The sequence below is a fragment of the Trichinella spiralis genome (genome assembly GCF_000181795.1).
Source record: "Trichinella spiralis strain ISS 195 chromosome Unknown Scfld4, whole genome shotgun sequence".
In the NCBI taxonomy this organism is placed as follows: Eukaryota; Metazoa; Nematoda; class Enoplea; order Trichinellida; family Trichinellidae; genus Trichinella; species Trichinella spiralis.
Window position 1 is genome coordinate 572,634 of NW_003526943.1, and position 15,359 is coordinate 587,992.

The 15,359-nt window shown below is 29.9% G+C and overlaps 4 protein-coding genes across 4 annotated transcripts; 3 read left to right on the plus strand and 1 right to left on the minus strand.

The window, feature by feature from the left end:
- Positions 1-1,349: 1,349 nt before the first annotated feature.
- Positions 1,350-2,256, minus strand: Tsp_00076 (GDP-fucose protein O-fucosyltransferase 2). The gene is made up of 2 exons (XM_003375890.1): positions 2,250-2,256; positions 1,350-1,699 (listed from the first exon to the last, which is right to left on the minus strand). The coding sequence occupies exons 1-2, from the start codon at positions 2,254-2,256 to the stop codon at positions 1,350-1,352; spliced, it is 357 nt and encodes a 118-aa protein (XP_003375938.1).
- A 192-nt stretch (positions 2,257-2,448) lies between these two features.
- On the plus strand, positions 2,449-5,472 carry Tsp_00075 (putative PAN domain protein). Its single transcript, XM_003375891.1, has 7 exons — positions 2,449-2,518; positions 2,871-2,926; positions 2,978-3,269; positions 3,401-3,745; positions 3,937-4,257; positions 4,575-4,925; positions 5,144-5,472. The coding sequence occupies exons 1-7, from the start codon at positions 2,449-2,451 to the stop codon at positions 5,470-5,472; spliced, it is 1,764 nt and encodes a 587-aa protein (XP_003375939.1).
- Positions 5,473-5,993: 521 nt separating this feature from the next.
- Tsp_00074 (putative PAN domain protein) lies at positions 5,994-10,611 on the plus strand. The gene is made up of 9 exons (XM_003375892.1): positions 5,994-6,048; positions 7,104-7,213; positions 7,369-7,416; positions 7,447-7,675; positions 7,856-8,074; positions 8,454-8,753; positions 9,038-9,382; positions 9,804-9,916; positions 10,570-10,611. The coding sequence occupies exons 1-9, from the start codon at positions 5,994-5,996 to the stop codon at positions 10,609-10,611; spliced, it is 1,461 nt and encodes a 486-aa protein (XP_003375940.1).
- A 1,080-nt stretch (positions 10,612-11,691) lies between these two features.
- Positions 11,692-14,663, plus strand: Tsp_00073 (putative PAN domain protein). Its single transcript, XM_003375893.1, has 6 exons — positions 11,692-11,712; positions 12,172-12,463; positions 12,595-12,939; positions 13,130-13,450; positions 13,767-14,117; positions 14,389-14,663. Exons 1-6 carry the CDS (start codon positions 11,692-11,694, stop codon positions 14,661-14,663), a joined length of 1,605 nt encoding a protein of 534 aa, XP_003375941.1.
- The last annotated feature ends 696 nt before the right edge of the window (positions 14,664-15,359 follow it).

Here is a 15,359-nt window from a genome sequence, read left to right on the forward strand (position 1 = left end):
GTTGTTCTTTAAAATGATTTGAAAAGAATTATTTGCTTTATTATACATTTTTGTCTAAAAATAATAAATTTACTGTCGGACATACATGTGAACAGGATAAGAGAAGTTTTTTTGAAGCAGTTCAAGTTTTTGCTGCTGCATATATATACATTTCAGTGGCACTTTCAAATTACGATATTTTATTTATTTCTTATCGACAAAAATTTCACAGTTGGCAGTCAGGATGAAAAAACTGTTCACAGTGTGATTAAAATAAAAATACATTTTGCATAGTATTAATTTTGTTTAGAATAATGAGTTCTGAAAAAGGTATCTCTATTTTTTTTATGAAACGTGGAAAATTCGTCTGCCTTTTAGGCAAATGTGGATAGCGATTGACGTATACCTTTAAGCGAGTACAGTTTTAATGGTCTTCATCAAATGTAAGCAGCATGAATTAATCAAATCGTCTCTAGAGGTTATGATCGCCCGCAGAAGACGGGCCTTCGCCTGGATCCGAGGAAGATTTCATTCACAATATTGTCGTACGTTGCCCGAGACTATACCACCTCGTTTCCGGACTTCTCATTCACAATTTTTACGCGGTTCCAGTTTTCTGAGGTGCATCATATATGATACATTTGGCCGGTGCTGAAATTGTGCTGTACATAATAATATAGCCAATAATTGTCATTTTCTCACCAATTTTTCAATTCGTGTAATGTGTTAGTTATCAACACCATTTATTTGTTTATATTTACACAAATTACAATACCAAAAATGCTCATATTATGTTTTGTATTCTAATGAAAAGTACTTTTTCAGGATAGCCAAGTTTAGTCTCCTGGGAATATATTGTATGAAAGTGGTCAAATGGGGTTTATGCATGAAAGAGCAGAAATCAGTTTCTTGCCTTGTTCATGCATAAAGATACGTTACATTTTGTGCAATATACAAAAGACAACTTTGAATAAAAACAATATCTTTGACACGTTGCTATCATATCCGGCCAGTGAGTTACCAGATCTTTCTGAACATCATGAAAAATTCGCGGCATAGCTGTTGCTCCCCTTGAAGAGCATGGCTCATCTACTTCTTGAAAAGTACTGCCTTCTACTTCATATTGTAACTGGCTTTGCGTGTGAGACAAAGCGACTCACTTACCTTTGTCATCATGGAAAGTAAGTCCATGGCGTCCCTATTATGTCCCGGAAATTGTTCGCACCCTCTTCGGTAGAGCAACTACCCGTTTGCGGCTGGGTAACAATGACCCAACAGAAAATACACCTTGTCTACTTTAGCCTATTGCGGTCAGTTTTGCACAGTGCAGACGGCATATTATTCAAATCGACGCCTCCCATGTGCAAGTTCTAGTCGTCGACAATAGAAGTCAAGGAAACCATCATTTTTTCCGCTGCTTTCTGTCCCACCAAAGTTTCAGTACCACTGGTAGGTTGATGTCGTGTTATATCGCGACGATTGTCATACCACGTTATGACACCTGTTGTCGCCAGCTTTGCTGTCCTGAAATCAGTTCCGCCTCCGCCAGCTACTTTCAGTGCTTGGTCAGAAATTAGGCGGCAAACAAGTAGTTTATTTGATCGAATTGTTCCATATCTCCATATACCTAGTTTGATCGAAAAATCACTTAGAGCAAGACCAACAGTTTCCTCAACTGCAGGTCGACGAATTTCATAAAAGACAAAAACATAGAACAGACCTGAAATACCGCATTTGGAGAACAGTTTAAATCCCCATCAATGAGGTTTCTTGGAATAAACATTTTCAGCTTATGTTTTCATCTGAATGAATTTATCTCTCCATCTATTCCCTAATTTTCTTCGTTTTCGACTTTTTGCACGAGTTTCTGAAGTAATGAACATTAAGTTCAAAAGATAGCACTTATTTCTGAATTAGAATAAAAAGTATTCTGAATGCTACTAGGCTCAAAAAGCTGCCTAAATTTAATAACTGAAGCAAAATTTACAGGATCAACATTCAACGAAAAATTTCAGAATAATAAAACTAAATCTAAGCAAGCAATAGGTATACTTTAGCAATAATGCAACTACAATTTACAGAGTTCATTTCAAAATCAGTAAGTATCCGAATAAAAAGCAAATTAATAATAAGCAACCGCTTAATTACAATTCATTTTGGATGCTATTGACGCCGTGATAAACAAATTTGCTTTCAGCCGAAATAAAGGCAGAATATTTGCCATGCTTTCCAAAAATAGAAGTGAAAGCTAAGTAGCAAATAAAATAAACTTCTCATTAAATTGATGAAAATTCCTCTTACACACTTCTTCACATAAAAATCACAGAGCTTTTGAAGCTGCTTTAAAAATGTAAATCATATCCTGCCTGTATATACATGCAATTACGCACATGGAAACAGCTGCATATATGCTTATGCAGCTATATATATATATATGTATAATATACATATATATAATTCAAACTAACAATGAATCATAGAATAGAGGTCCAGAGTAAAAGTGAAATGCCACGACAAAATAAAACATACGCTATTAAAAGTAAGTCATCTATTTCCAAAACATTAATTATTATTTTTATGCCCAAATTGCTGAGAAATGTTGAATAGAAAGCAATATTTTTATTTGAACTGAAGTGAATGTAACTTCGTCCAAACATACTACTTTGTTACCAAACTTCAATTTACAGGGATTTTTCTGTTCATAATCTTTATTTGCAAATTTTTTGTTATATAAGAACAAACCATGTCACATTCAATTAAATAAAGAAAAATGGATGTTTCCCTAATAACAAAATAGAGAATAAAGTGAAAATGCCTATATAAAATGATAATCATGAATAACTGGTAAAAAAGCTATTATTTTGCATTAAAATACAATTATTTCTTTTTAGATGCTGTTTTAAAGCAACATATTTTTTTCACTGTAATATTTATTACAAATTTCAGTGTAAGTAGTTTTTTGCTAAATGAAACATTTATTGTTATATTTATTTTTCAGCTCGCAAATTGTAATTGGATGTCAGTTTATGTCCCAAAAATTGATGCTACATGTGCTTTACTTGCGAAAAAAATAAATTACATTGAATCCTACTACATTGAGCGACAGTTTTGTAGTTTTGAATCTTGCGTTGCAATTTGTTTCCAGCATCAATACCCGTGTAATTCCATCAAATATACTCGTTTTGCAAAGCAGTGCGAGTTATATATTAGAAATGCAACATATCATTCTCTACCAGAAGATGATGAGACAGGGCAGTCAAGACATTTTTTACTGCACAGCTGTCACAAAGGTATGACAAAATTTCTTTATTAAAATTTTATCTTTCAAAGCTAATCTGTACTGCAGATTTGTACTGGCAATATACAAACAGCAAAAAATTGCATATCATTTAAAGTTTAATATTCTATTTAGAAATTGCAGCAGTTTCTGTTGGAAAACTAATTCATACTCCATCAATGGATGCAGATACCACAACAGCAAACATACATCTGCCTTCCATTCATAGAATGTGTGTCGTTCAAAAGCGGCCGTTTGTTGAAAGCTACGGAATTCAGCGTCTGCAACAAATAACAACATCATCTCTAAGACTTTGCCTTGCTGCCTGTGAGGCACCTACTTACTCTTCATGCAACAGCGTTTTGTTTTCTGCTCAAGAAGAAACTTGCATTTTGTTAGCACGACCTCAAGCGTTTCGTTTCTTAGGAGGAACCTCAGCAACTGTCGAAACTGCTGCGCAGTATTTTATTAATCTTTTCTGTCGCAATGGTAAATTAAAATATGCCTGAAATATTCATTGATTTCTTTATTTAAAAGACAATACTTTTATTTGTTAAAGTAATTACGTTTGACTTTCACTGTTATCTTGTTATAGAAAGCTGGTAATTATTTCTTTTGCATAATTATTTAAAGCTATTTAAAGTTCATGTTTATTAATAGGCATTTTAATTTCCTTTCAGATTATAAAGTAGGAGCGTTTCATACGATGCAAAGCTTTGGAAGACAACCCGTTATTGCATACGCGGACTCTAACTCGCATATGCAAATACTCATTAATCATGAACTTTTTTATGGAACTAAAGCCGCCATTCGTCTTCAGTTATGGGGCTCTGCAGATGAAAAAGAATGCATGAAAATATGTATAGCTTCAATTGCAACAGATTATTGTGATGCATATTATTTCTCATCCAGGGAAAATACATGTCTTACAATGCGTATGAGGAAACCATATACTTTCCCTGTACGCCATGGTCAACTAATTATAACAAAATTTTATGATGGTAAGAAACTGTTAATTTAAAATATCAGTGTGTATTAATTTAAAATCTGGGTGACATATTCAAATGAAACATTACAATGATGAAATTTGAAATATTTGACAAATATTTGGAGTACTAATTTGAGTTTTATACTTCTAAAAGTAAATTCCGATAGCTACATATTTCACACAAATATATTGATTAAATATATTGAAGGAAATAATCCATAATTTTATAAATTAATCATTCTAAATTAACAATGGAAAGAAAAAATGCTGTATAATTATAGAATATTTTTAAACCGTGCAAACGTATTTGAGCATGTTTTTGTGTTTTAGATGAGACTCTGGATGTAACGGTCAGAGATGAAAGCGAGGAATATATAACGTATCCAGATCATTTCACTGAACTGGAAGTTTCTTTACATGAATTTAAGGAAATATGCGTAACACAGCATTGGATTTCTACATTAATTCCAAATGTAGCTTTCAGTAAACAATATGGAAATATCGTTTTCTTTCATGAATGCATTCATATCTGCCGTCATCTGAAAAATAGTGGGGAATGCAAAGGCATTGCTTACTCTAAGAAAATGAAAACATGCATGATTGCTGTTGATGGAAATAAAAATGGTGAAATTTTACTAAGTAATGATCAACAATATGTAACGCTTTCTTCTTGCAAAAAGGGTAAGCGGATTTCAGTGTCACTATTAAAATTTATAAAGCTTATTATATATGTAAATTTTGATGAAATCAAAATAATGTGATATTTTAAATGATAGGTTCACTTTTAATCTTTTAAAAGAAAATTTTTAATTTTTCTGCCCTTAACCAGCTGCATTAATTGAAATTGTACAATTAATTTAACTTATTAATTTGCATTATTTAAGATAATATTATTTTAGACAGAGAAACTGAACGCGCTAACAACACACGACATGTATTTTTCTTCATTCCAGAATTAGATGAAATGTGTCTACTGGAATTGTACGAACCATTAAGATTATCTGGTTGGAAAACTATAACAACAATAGAAAACACTGTCAGTTTACAAGAGTGTCTTTCAAAATGTGCATCAGTTATGAATGTTCAGAAATGCAGTGCTGTTAATTTCATTGATGAACAATGTATGCTGTTAGGCAGGGCGAAGCGCACATCATTTGTTAGATCCAGGTATTCTATTTTCGCAGAGCTATTGTATTGTGAATTAAAGAGCAATGGAGCAGTAGAGTAATGAACATTGAAAAACAATGTATTTTGCAAATTTGAATGTTATTCATGTAAAATCTGGATACTATTATTATAAACTAACTGATACTTTAAATAAATATTCACAGGTTACATTGTTGCGCATGTAATTCTTCATACTTATTACTTATTGTTTACATGCATACAATTGCAATATTTAATTATCTTATATTATATTATTTTTAACGACGAAACTCGATCGCCTGAGCGTTAGTGGACTGTGTCATAATTCACGCGGGAAGTCAACCTTATTTGATTGACCAACCGCTGATTAACCCCGTTCGTTTCTGAACGTGATGAGGGAACAAAGCAGTAACAGGTAAACTTTATTGAATATTCGACAACAGACAACGGAATCAACAATTCCAGAGAAGTTTACGAGAGTCAGATTGCCAAAATAACGCCACAAACAAACTACCACGATTTAGACTCACAAGATGATGCACACACACGCACTGTACTCTCACACTCTTATTAATTCATCTACCGTAGGTCGCCACCGTAACGATGAGCAGAGGTACTGATTCGCACGAGTCTGTGTGCGACCAAAGAATTTCCAACAGTTAATATTATATTATATTATATAATATAATATAATATTATATTATATTATATTATATTATATTATATTATATTATATTATATTATATTATATTATATTATATTATATTATATATTATATGTTATTTATTTTTATTTTTTATTTATTTTCTATTTATTTAGTTTTATGTCATGTTAAGCATTCCCAGAAATAATTTTGCATTAAGATTACTGTTTTTAAAACATTTACTCAGCATTAGAAGAATTTATAACTTATAAAATAAAATGGAAATGTTCAAATTTAAATGATTCGTTTCTCAATCAAATAATTGTTGTGAAAAATGTATAAAATTTTGATTTTTCAGATTTTATAATAAGAAATAGATAATTTTATAAATTACCATTTACTATTAATTATTAATTTAATGAATAAGATGTTTCTTGGCAAAACCATTGCCTATTTCAAATAAAGATGAACTGCTCTATTAATTTGATAGATTATGTGCACAACGATATTTCAGCAAAGAATTTGTTAAGAATTAAGTTGCGTTTATTTGAATACTTACAGAATGACATATCTTATAAATTTATTTGTGCTTCAGAACATTGTTTGTTTTCTAAGAAACTGAGCTTTGCTTAATATCTTTCCCTCAATTTGGATTTGTTTAAATATCTGGAAAATAAGCATTTTGCCTTAAATACATAAAAATTAACAAGATTTAGTTCGCTTTAATTCTATTTGCATAAGTAAATTATTAATGAAGATGACGATTAATATAAAAGGATAAGGAAAGTTGCAAAATTGATATTTAATCACTTATGATGATGAATGAAAGCAAGTTTGGCTTAAAAAGCAAGTTTGATTTTATTCTACTAATTTACAGTATAATGTTATAATTTAATAATATCAAAAATATAATGAATAAAATAATGATTGAACAATGATAATAATAATAATAATAATAATAATAATAATAATAATAATAATAATAATAATGCAATAATGTTCAAATAGCAACAAATATTTTATTTGAATAATACAGTTATGTTAGATATTAAAAACTTTTGCTTATACAGCTGTGTCTAGCTTTTTTGTAATAAAAGCGCAAGTGCAATCTGATATAAAAGCTATAATGTTACAGCAGCTGTATAGAATCTCTTTCGGATTCACAAAGCATTCCATTCAAGTCAATGGGATACTTATATTTTATTAAATGTGGACTTCAAAGTTTCAGGTGCATATTTAATCAGAAACCTACTTTTCATATGCTACTTTTTTTTTGCTTCGGTAAGCATCAAGTAATTTAAGCGCACTTTTGTAAAGTAAACTTTCAAATTGTAGGATAGCAGCCCAATGCATTCTTATGTATACATACCATTATTTGATAAAGTTTGTTTAATTGAAAAATATATTCCTCAGGAATATCCAATAGCAACTAGGATACCAATATTTATGTATAATTCATTTGAATCTTGCACTGCTGCTTGTTCCAGCTATTTGACCAGAGAACCATTATGTAATGCCTTTATGTACAGTGACATAACAAAGGCCTGCCATCTTCATTTTTACGCTTTACATTTGGCAGCAGGGATGTGTCCAGTGGAAACTGGGCAGTCACAGTTTTATTTGCTTCATGGATGTTTCAATAGTATAATTATTTTTGTATAAATCTTGAAAAACATTTCTAGCACTTAATCCAACCTGATCTGTTTAGGAAGCAGTACTTTGTTGAATGCAGGTGTAAATAAAAAAAATGAAACAGACGATAAAATTATTGTCCTTCCAGATTTGCATAAATCTTGCTTGATCAGAAAAAGACACGTTTCAGAAAGTTTCTTTGCAAAAATAACTGCGTATATGACTGCAACAAGCTTGAAAAAATGTCTTTCACGATGTATTGTAAAAGGTGCAGAAGCATGCAATAGTGTCATCTTCTCACTGCAGGAGAAAAGCTGCACTTTAGTTACACATCAGTCCACTTTCAGCGCACTGTCTGAAGCAGTACAAAGTTCAGCATATTTTTTTGAAATTGATCATTGCAAAACTAGTAAATATGACTTTTTCATTATCATTACACATTCTGAGTTAAAACAACCAATGCTTTTTCTGTAATTAGTGTAATATATTCTTTTTAAACATGAATATGTGAAACATTAATATGCTACTATAAATAATTAAATTTTTAAGAAAATTTTATATTAGAAAAATAATTAATTTGTAATTTTATTTGAATATGAATTAATATCTGGAATATTTTTCTATTCCCCTTCTGCTTCTGCTTTGTAATTCTGTTTCAGAAATGCTGTTTATTATACTTTAACGTTTTCTTCAAAGCATCAGTTGTAATAGTGACTGCGAAACTAAAAAAATAATTTTTTTTATAAAAAGCATTTTGTTGATTAATAATTGCTGATTGCTGTTTACAGAAGTAGTCAAGAATCCATTATTAATGCAAATTTTGTCACAAAATCTAACTATCCCCACACAGTCCATCTCTGGGTATATCATACAACATATTCCCATTACTGAAAGTGAAAATGCTACAATTATTGATTTGCTCAAGTGCACTACTATGCAATGCTGTCTTCAGTGTTGTATATTGAAGAGGGTGGATCTCGGCTGCAATGCAATATTTTTTAATGCTAAAGAAAAAACATGCTTACTTATGAAACTGAATGTTAATTCCAGTAATACAGCAGAGCTTGTCCTGTACAATTTGTATGCAGGTATGACTTTTCTATATAAATCTAAGTATAACTCTTATTTTTTGAATTACGCTGTTAATCTTACAGTCTAAAATGCATTGCTCAACTGTAACTTTTATTTCTTATTAAAACCGTGATTAATTGCAATAAAAATTTTTGCAATTACAATGCTTAAATTAAACATTCATGTATGTTGCATTCCTCTCTCTGTCCATGATGCTTTTACTTATGACTCATAAATGTTGGTTTATGAGACTTTATTTCAAATAAAATTAACGTCAACAGGTTCTATTAATTTATTACAGATACTGACGGGAAAGAGAAATTAATATTGAGCAATTATGAAGATACTTTGCGTTTCAAAACTTCATTTGTATCACTGCATGAATTTCACGAACGGTGTCAAATAACGACGTTTACCAGTGCATATGCAGAAAATTTGAAAGTGCACCCATTAATGTTACAAACGAATACTCTAAATGGCTGTCTTAATGTCTGCAGAAGTAACAGAAGCGACATATTCAATTGTTTAGGAGTTTTATTTTCAAAGCATGAAGAAATCTGCTATCAGTTAGTTAAAGGTACATCTCATGATCAAATTGTGACTTTAGACGGTCAAACTATTGTTCTGCTGCAACGCTGCGTGAAAGGTATATCTAATATCAGAATTATTCATCACTGCACATTTTAAATACAAACATACATTATAGAATACCATCATATTAATTTCATTTAATTGCTGTATAAAAATTAAGGTTGTATTAAAAATATATTCCTGTAGAGACAGAAATTCAAAGACGTTTCTGAAATAAATTATTAGTAATAATAATGTCACTGAGGTAAATAAATGTTTGCCAAATTATTGAAAATTTTCAATTTTTCATAGGAAACATAAAATGATCATTTTTAAATAAGGTATTTACTTTTCATGTAATCATTAGCTTGTAAGTGATAATGTGCTGATCGCTAACAACATTACAGTGATTTAAAACATTTTATTGTTACTTGAATATGAAAAATTTAAACTATTTATGTATTTACTATTTTAATTAATTTATTTAATTTATTTAGACAGAGAAGAAGATAGAAAAAACAATATCGTTTTTTTCCACTATTATTTTCATGAGTTGGAAGAAAAGTGCGTCTTTGAATTTTATGATAGCAAAAATTTTAGCGGTTTTGAAGTATATGATAATATTCCGAGAGCAAATGCCTTCTACCAATGTGTTTTAAAATGTGCGTCAGAACAAATTTCGAAGGGCTGTGCAGCTGTGCTCAAATCACATCAGATATGCTTTTTTTTTAAAAGAAATTCAACGGCGAGAATCTTTAGAAAATTAAGCAGTTCCTATTTTGCAGAATTGCTATATTGTGAATCAAAGTTTGATGGAAATGCTTTGAATGCAATAAATTAAAAATATCATTAATAGATATCTTTTCTAATCTTATTGTGAATTATTCTTAATAAATATGTTACGAAAAGAAATTCACCTGTTAATCACATTCCTGAAAAACGATTTCATAATCTGTCTTTCCAAAAAATAAAATTTACATGAATGTATAAATGAATATGAAACACAAGACCTTCTTCTGAAGAAATTATTAATTATAAGATTTTATTCAAAGTCAATTTTACAAATTAGAATTATATTTTTACTATTGTTTTATGTGATATTTTTGAAATGAAATTGTTTGAATTTTTTGTGTTTAAATCTATAATGTTTTAAAACCCATAACCAAGCAGCGTTACATTAACACGCCTTGAAATTTTAAAATAAAAATTGTATTTTTTAAAGGAAACTAGAAAAAATAAACATAATGCAAAGGCAAGTTTTAGTATGATGAGTCTTTCAAAGCGGTACCGCAAACAACTGCATGAATTTAAGCAAAACATCCAAAATAAATTTTTAAATAGAAGAACAATCAGAAATTTTTAATTTTTCATTCCGTTGTAGTCAAAATAGAAAAATCAATTTTCTTTTTAATTTTTAACAAAATATGTAATGCTTAGTTGGCGGGTTCTTTGAATACCTCAAAATACAAATTTATATTGCTATCTTTTTGGTAACAATCTCCTAAACATTCTTCACTTAATATAAATATCACATATGCATAAAACGTAGATGCAGCTAATTATACAAGCAATTGACATTCAAATATAAATTGTTAATGCTTCAATTAACTTTATTAAAAATATTCAGAAGTATAATCATGAATATAATGAATAACATAATATTTCACATATATTTGTGGTGTGATTTAAATCATTTCTCTAAGAATCATGCAGTCGATGAATAAATGAAATTTATTTAAAATTAAAATGATAAATCATGTAATAAAAAAATTAACATTAAGTTAAAAAGGTAGCATTTATTTTTGAATTATAATTAAAAGGATTCTGAATTCTAATATTCTGAGAAATCTGTCTATATTTATTAACCAAAGCAAATTTTTTATTATCAGCATTCAACTAAAAGTTTCAAAATAATGAAACTAAATTTAAACAAGCAATGCGTATACTTTAACAGTACGGCAACTAAAATTTGCAGTTAATTTTAAAAATCTGTAATGATCAGAATGAAAAAAAATTAATAATCAATAACCATTTAATTGATATTGACACTGAATACAGCAAAAGCAGCATTGAATAAATTTATTTTCAACAGAAATAAAGGCAGAACATTTGCTATGCTTTCTAAAAATAGCAATGAAAATTAAATAGCAAATAAAATGTAGTTCTCATTAAGTTGATGAAAACTTCTTTTTCACTTTTATTCACATAAAAATCACTGAGCTGTTTCGAATATGCTTTAACAGTGTAAATCAGACACTGCCTGTATATACATGGAATTGCGTACATAGAAACAGCTGCATATGCGTTTATGCAGCTATATAAATTCAAAAGTAACAGTGAATCATAGAATAGAGGTACAGAGTAAAGGTGAAATGCCACGGCAAAATGAAACATACGCTATTAAAAGTAAGTAATCTACTTCCAAAACATTAATTATTATTTTTATGCCCAAATTGCTGAGAAATGTTGAATAGAAAGCAATATTTTTATTTGAACTGAAGTGAATGTTACTTCGTCCAAACATGCTACTTTGTTACCAAACTTCAATTTACAGGGATTTTTCTGTTCATAATCTTTATTTGCAAATTTTTTGTTATATAAGAACAAACCATGTCACATTCAATTAAATAAAGAAAAATGGATGTTTCCCTAATAACAAAATAGAGAATAAAGTGAAAATGCCTATATAAAATGATAATCATGAAGAACTAGTAAAAAAGCTATTATTTTGCATTAAAATACAATTATTTCTTTTTAGATGCTGTTTTAAAGCAACATATTTTTTTCACTGTAATATTTATTACAAATTTCAGTGTAAGTAGTTTTTTACTAAATGAAACATTTAATGTTATATTTATTTTTCAGCTCGCAAATTGTAGTTGGATATCAGTGTATGTCCCAAAACTTGATGCTACATGTGTTTTACTTGCAAAAAAAATAAATAACTTTGAAGCTTACTACATTGAGCAACTGTTTTGTAGTTTTGAATCTTGCGTTGCAATTTGTTTCCAGCATCAATACCCGTGTAATTCCATTAAATATACTCGTTTTGCAAAGCAGTGCGAGTTATATATTAGAAATGCAACATATCATTCTCTACCAGAAGATGATGAGACAGGGCAGTCAAGACATTTTTTACTGCACAGCTGTCACAAAGGTATGACAAAATTTCTTTATGAAAATTTTATCTTTTAAAGCTAATCTGTACTGCAGATTTGTACTGGCAATATACAAACAGCAACAAATTGCATATCATTTAAAGTTTAATATTCTATTTAGAAATTTCAGCAGTTCCTGTTGGAAAAATAATTCATACTCCATCAATGAATACAGATGCAATAACAGCAAACATGCATCTGCCTTCCATTCATAGAGTGTGTGTCGTTCAAAAGCGGCAGTTTGCTGAAAGCTACGGAATTGAGCGTCTGGAAAAAATTACAACATCATCTCTAAGACGTTGCCTTGCTGCCTGTGAGGCACCTACTTACTCTTCATGCAACAGCGTTTTGTTTTCTGTTCAAGAAGAAACTTGCATTTTGTTAGCACGACCTCAAGAGTTTCGTTTCTTAGGAGGAACTTCACCAACTGTCGACAGTGCTGCGCAGTTTTTTATTATGGTTTACTGTCGCAATGGTAAATTAAAATATGCCTGAAATATTCATTGATTTCTTTATTTAAAAGACAATATTTTATTTGTTAAAGTAATCATGTTTGACTTTCACTGTTATCTTGTTATGGAAAGCAGTTAATTATTTTTATTGCATAATTATTTAAAGCTATTTGAAGTTTATGTTCATTAATAGGCATTTTAATTTCCTTTCAGATTTTACAATAGGAGCATCTTATACGATGCAAGGCTTCGGAAGACAACCCGTCATTGCATACGCGTCCTCTAACTCGCATATGCAAATACACATTCATCATGAACATTTTTATGGAACCAAAGCCGCCATTCGTCTTCAGTTATGGGACTCTGCAGATGAAAAAGAATGCTTGAAAATATGCACAGCTTCAATTTCAGCAGATTATTGTGATGCATATTATTTCTCATCCAGGGAAAATACATGTCTTACAATGCGTATGAGGAAACAATATACTTTGCCTATACGCCATGGTCAACTAATTATAACAAAATTTTATGATGGTAAGAAACTGTCAATTTAAAATATCAGTGTGTATTAATTTAAAATCTGGGTGACATATTCAAATGAAACATTACAATGATGAAATTTGAAATATTTGACAAATATTTGGAGTACTAATTTGAGTTTTATACTTCTAAAAGTTAATTCCGATAGCTACATGTTCACACAAATATTTTGGTTAAATGTATTGAAGGAAATACTCCATAATTTTATAAATTAATCATTCTAAATTAACAATGGAAAGAAAAAATGCTGTATAATTATAGAATATTTTTAAACCGTGCAAACGTATTTGAGCATGTTTTTGTGTTTTAGATGAGACTCTGGATGTAACGGTCAGAGATGAAAGCGAGGAATATATAACGTATCCAGATCATTTCACTGAACTGGAAGTTTCTTTACATGAATTTAAGGAAATATGCGTAACACAGCATTGGATTTCAACATTAATTCCGAGTATAATATTCAATAAACACTATGCAAATATCTCATTCTTTAATGAATGCATTCATATCTGCCGTCATCTGAAAAATAGTGGGGAATGCAAAGGCATTGCTTATTCTAAGAAAATGGAAACATGCATGATTGCAGTTGATGGAAATAAAAATGGTGAAATTTTACTAAGTAATGATCAACAATATGTAACGCTTTCTTCTTGCAAAAAGGGTAAGCGGATTTCAATGTCAGTATTAAAATTTATAAAGCCTATTATATATGTAAATTTTGATGAAATCAAAATAATGTTATATTTTAAATGATAGGTTCACATTTATCTTTTAAAAGAAAATTTTTAATTTTTCTGCCCTTAACCAGCTGCATTAATTGAAATTGTACAATTAATTTAACTTATTAATTTGAATTTTTTAAGATAATATTATTTTAGACAGAGAAACTGAACGTGCTAACAACACACAACATGTATTTTGCTTCATTCAAGAATTAGATGAAATGTGTCTACTGGAATTGTACGAACCATTCGTCTTATCTGGTTGGAAAATTATAACAAGAATAGAAAACACTTTCAGTTTACAAGAGTGTCTTTCAAAATGTGCATCAGTTATGAATGTTCAGAAATGCAGTGCTGTTAATTTCATTGATCAACAATGTAGTTTGTTACGCAGGGCGAAGCGCACATCATTTGTTAGACCCAGGTATTCTGTTTTCGCAGAGCTATTGTATTGTGAATTAAAGAGCAATGGAGCAGTAGAGTAATGAACACTGAAAAACAATGTATTTTGCAAATTTGAATGTTACTAACCTATTTTACATTCATGTAAAATCTGGATACTATTATTATAAACTAACTGATACTTTAAATAAATATTCACAGGTTACATTGTTGCGCATGTAATTCTTCATACTTATTACTTATTGTTTACATGCATACAATTGCAATATTTAATTATCTTATATTATATTATTTTTAACGACGAAACTCGATCGCCTGAGCGTTAGTGGACTGTGTCATAATTCACGCGGGAAGTCAACCTTATTTGATCAACCAATCGCTGATTAACCCCGTTCGTTTCTGAACGTGATGAGAGAACAAAGCAGTAACAGGTAAACTTTATTGAATATTCGACAACAGACAACGGAATCAACAATTCCAGAGAAGTTTACGAGAGTCAGATTGCCAAAATAACGCCACAAGCAAACTACCACGATTTAGACTCACAAGATGATGCACACACACGCACTCTACTCTCATACTCTTATTACTTCATCTACCGTAGGTCGCCACCGTAACGATGAGCAGAGGTACTGATTCGCACGAGTCCGTGTGCGGCCAAAGAATTTCCAACAGTTTTATGTTATATTATATTATATTATATTAATATTATATTATATTATATTATATTATATTATATTATATTATATTATATTATATTATATTATATTATATTAAAT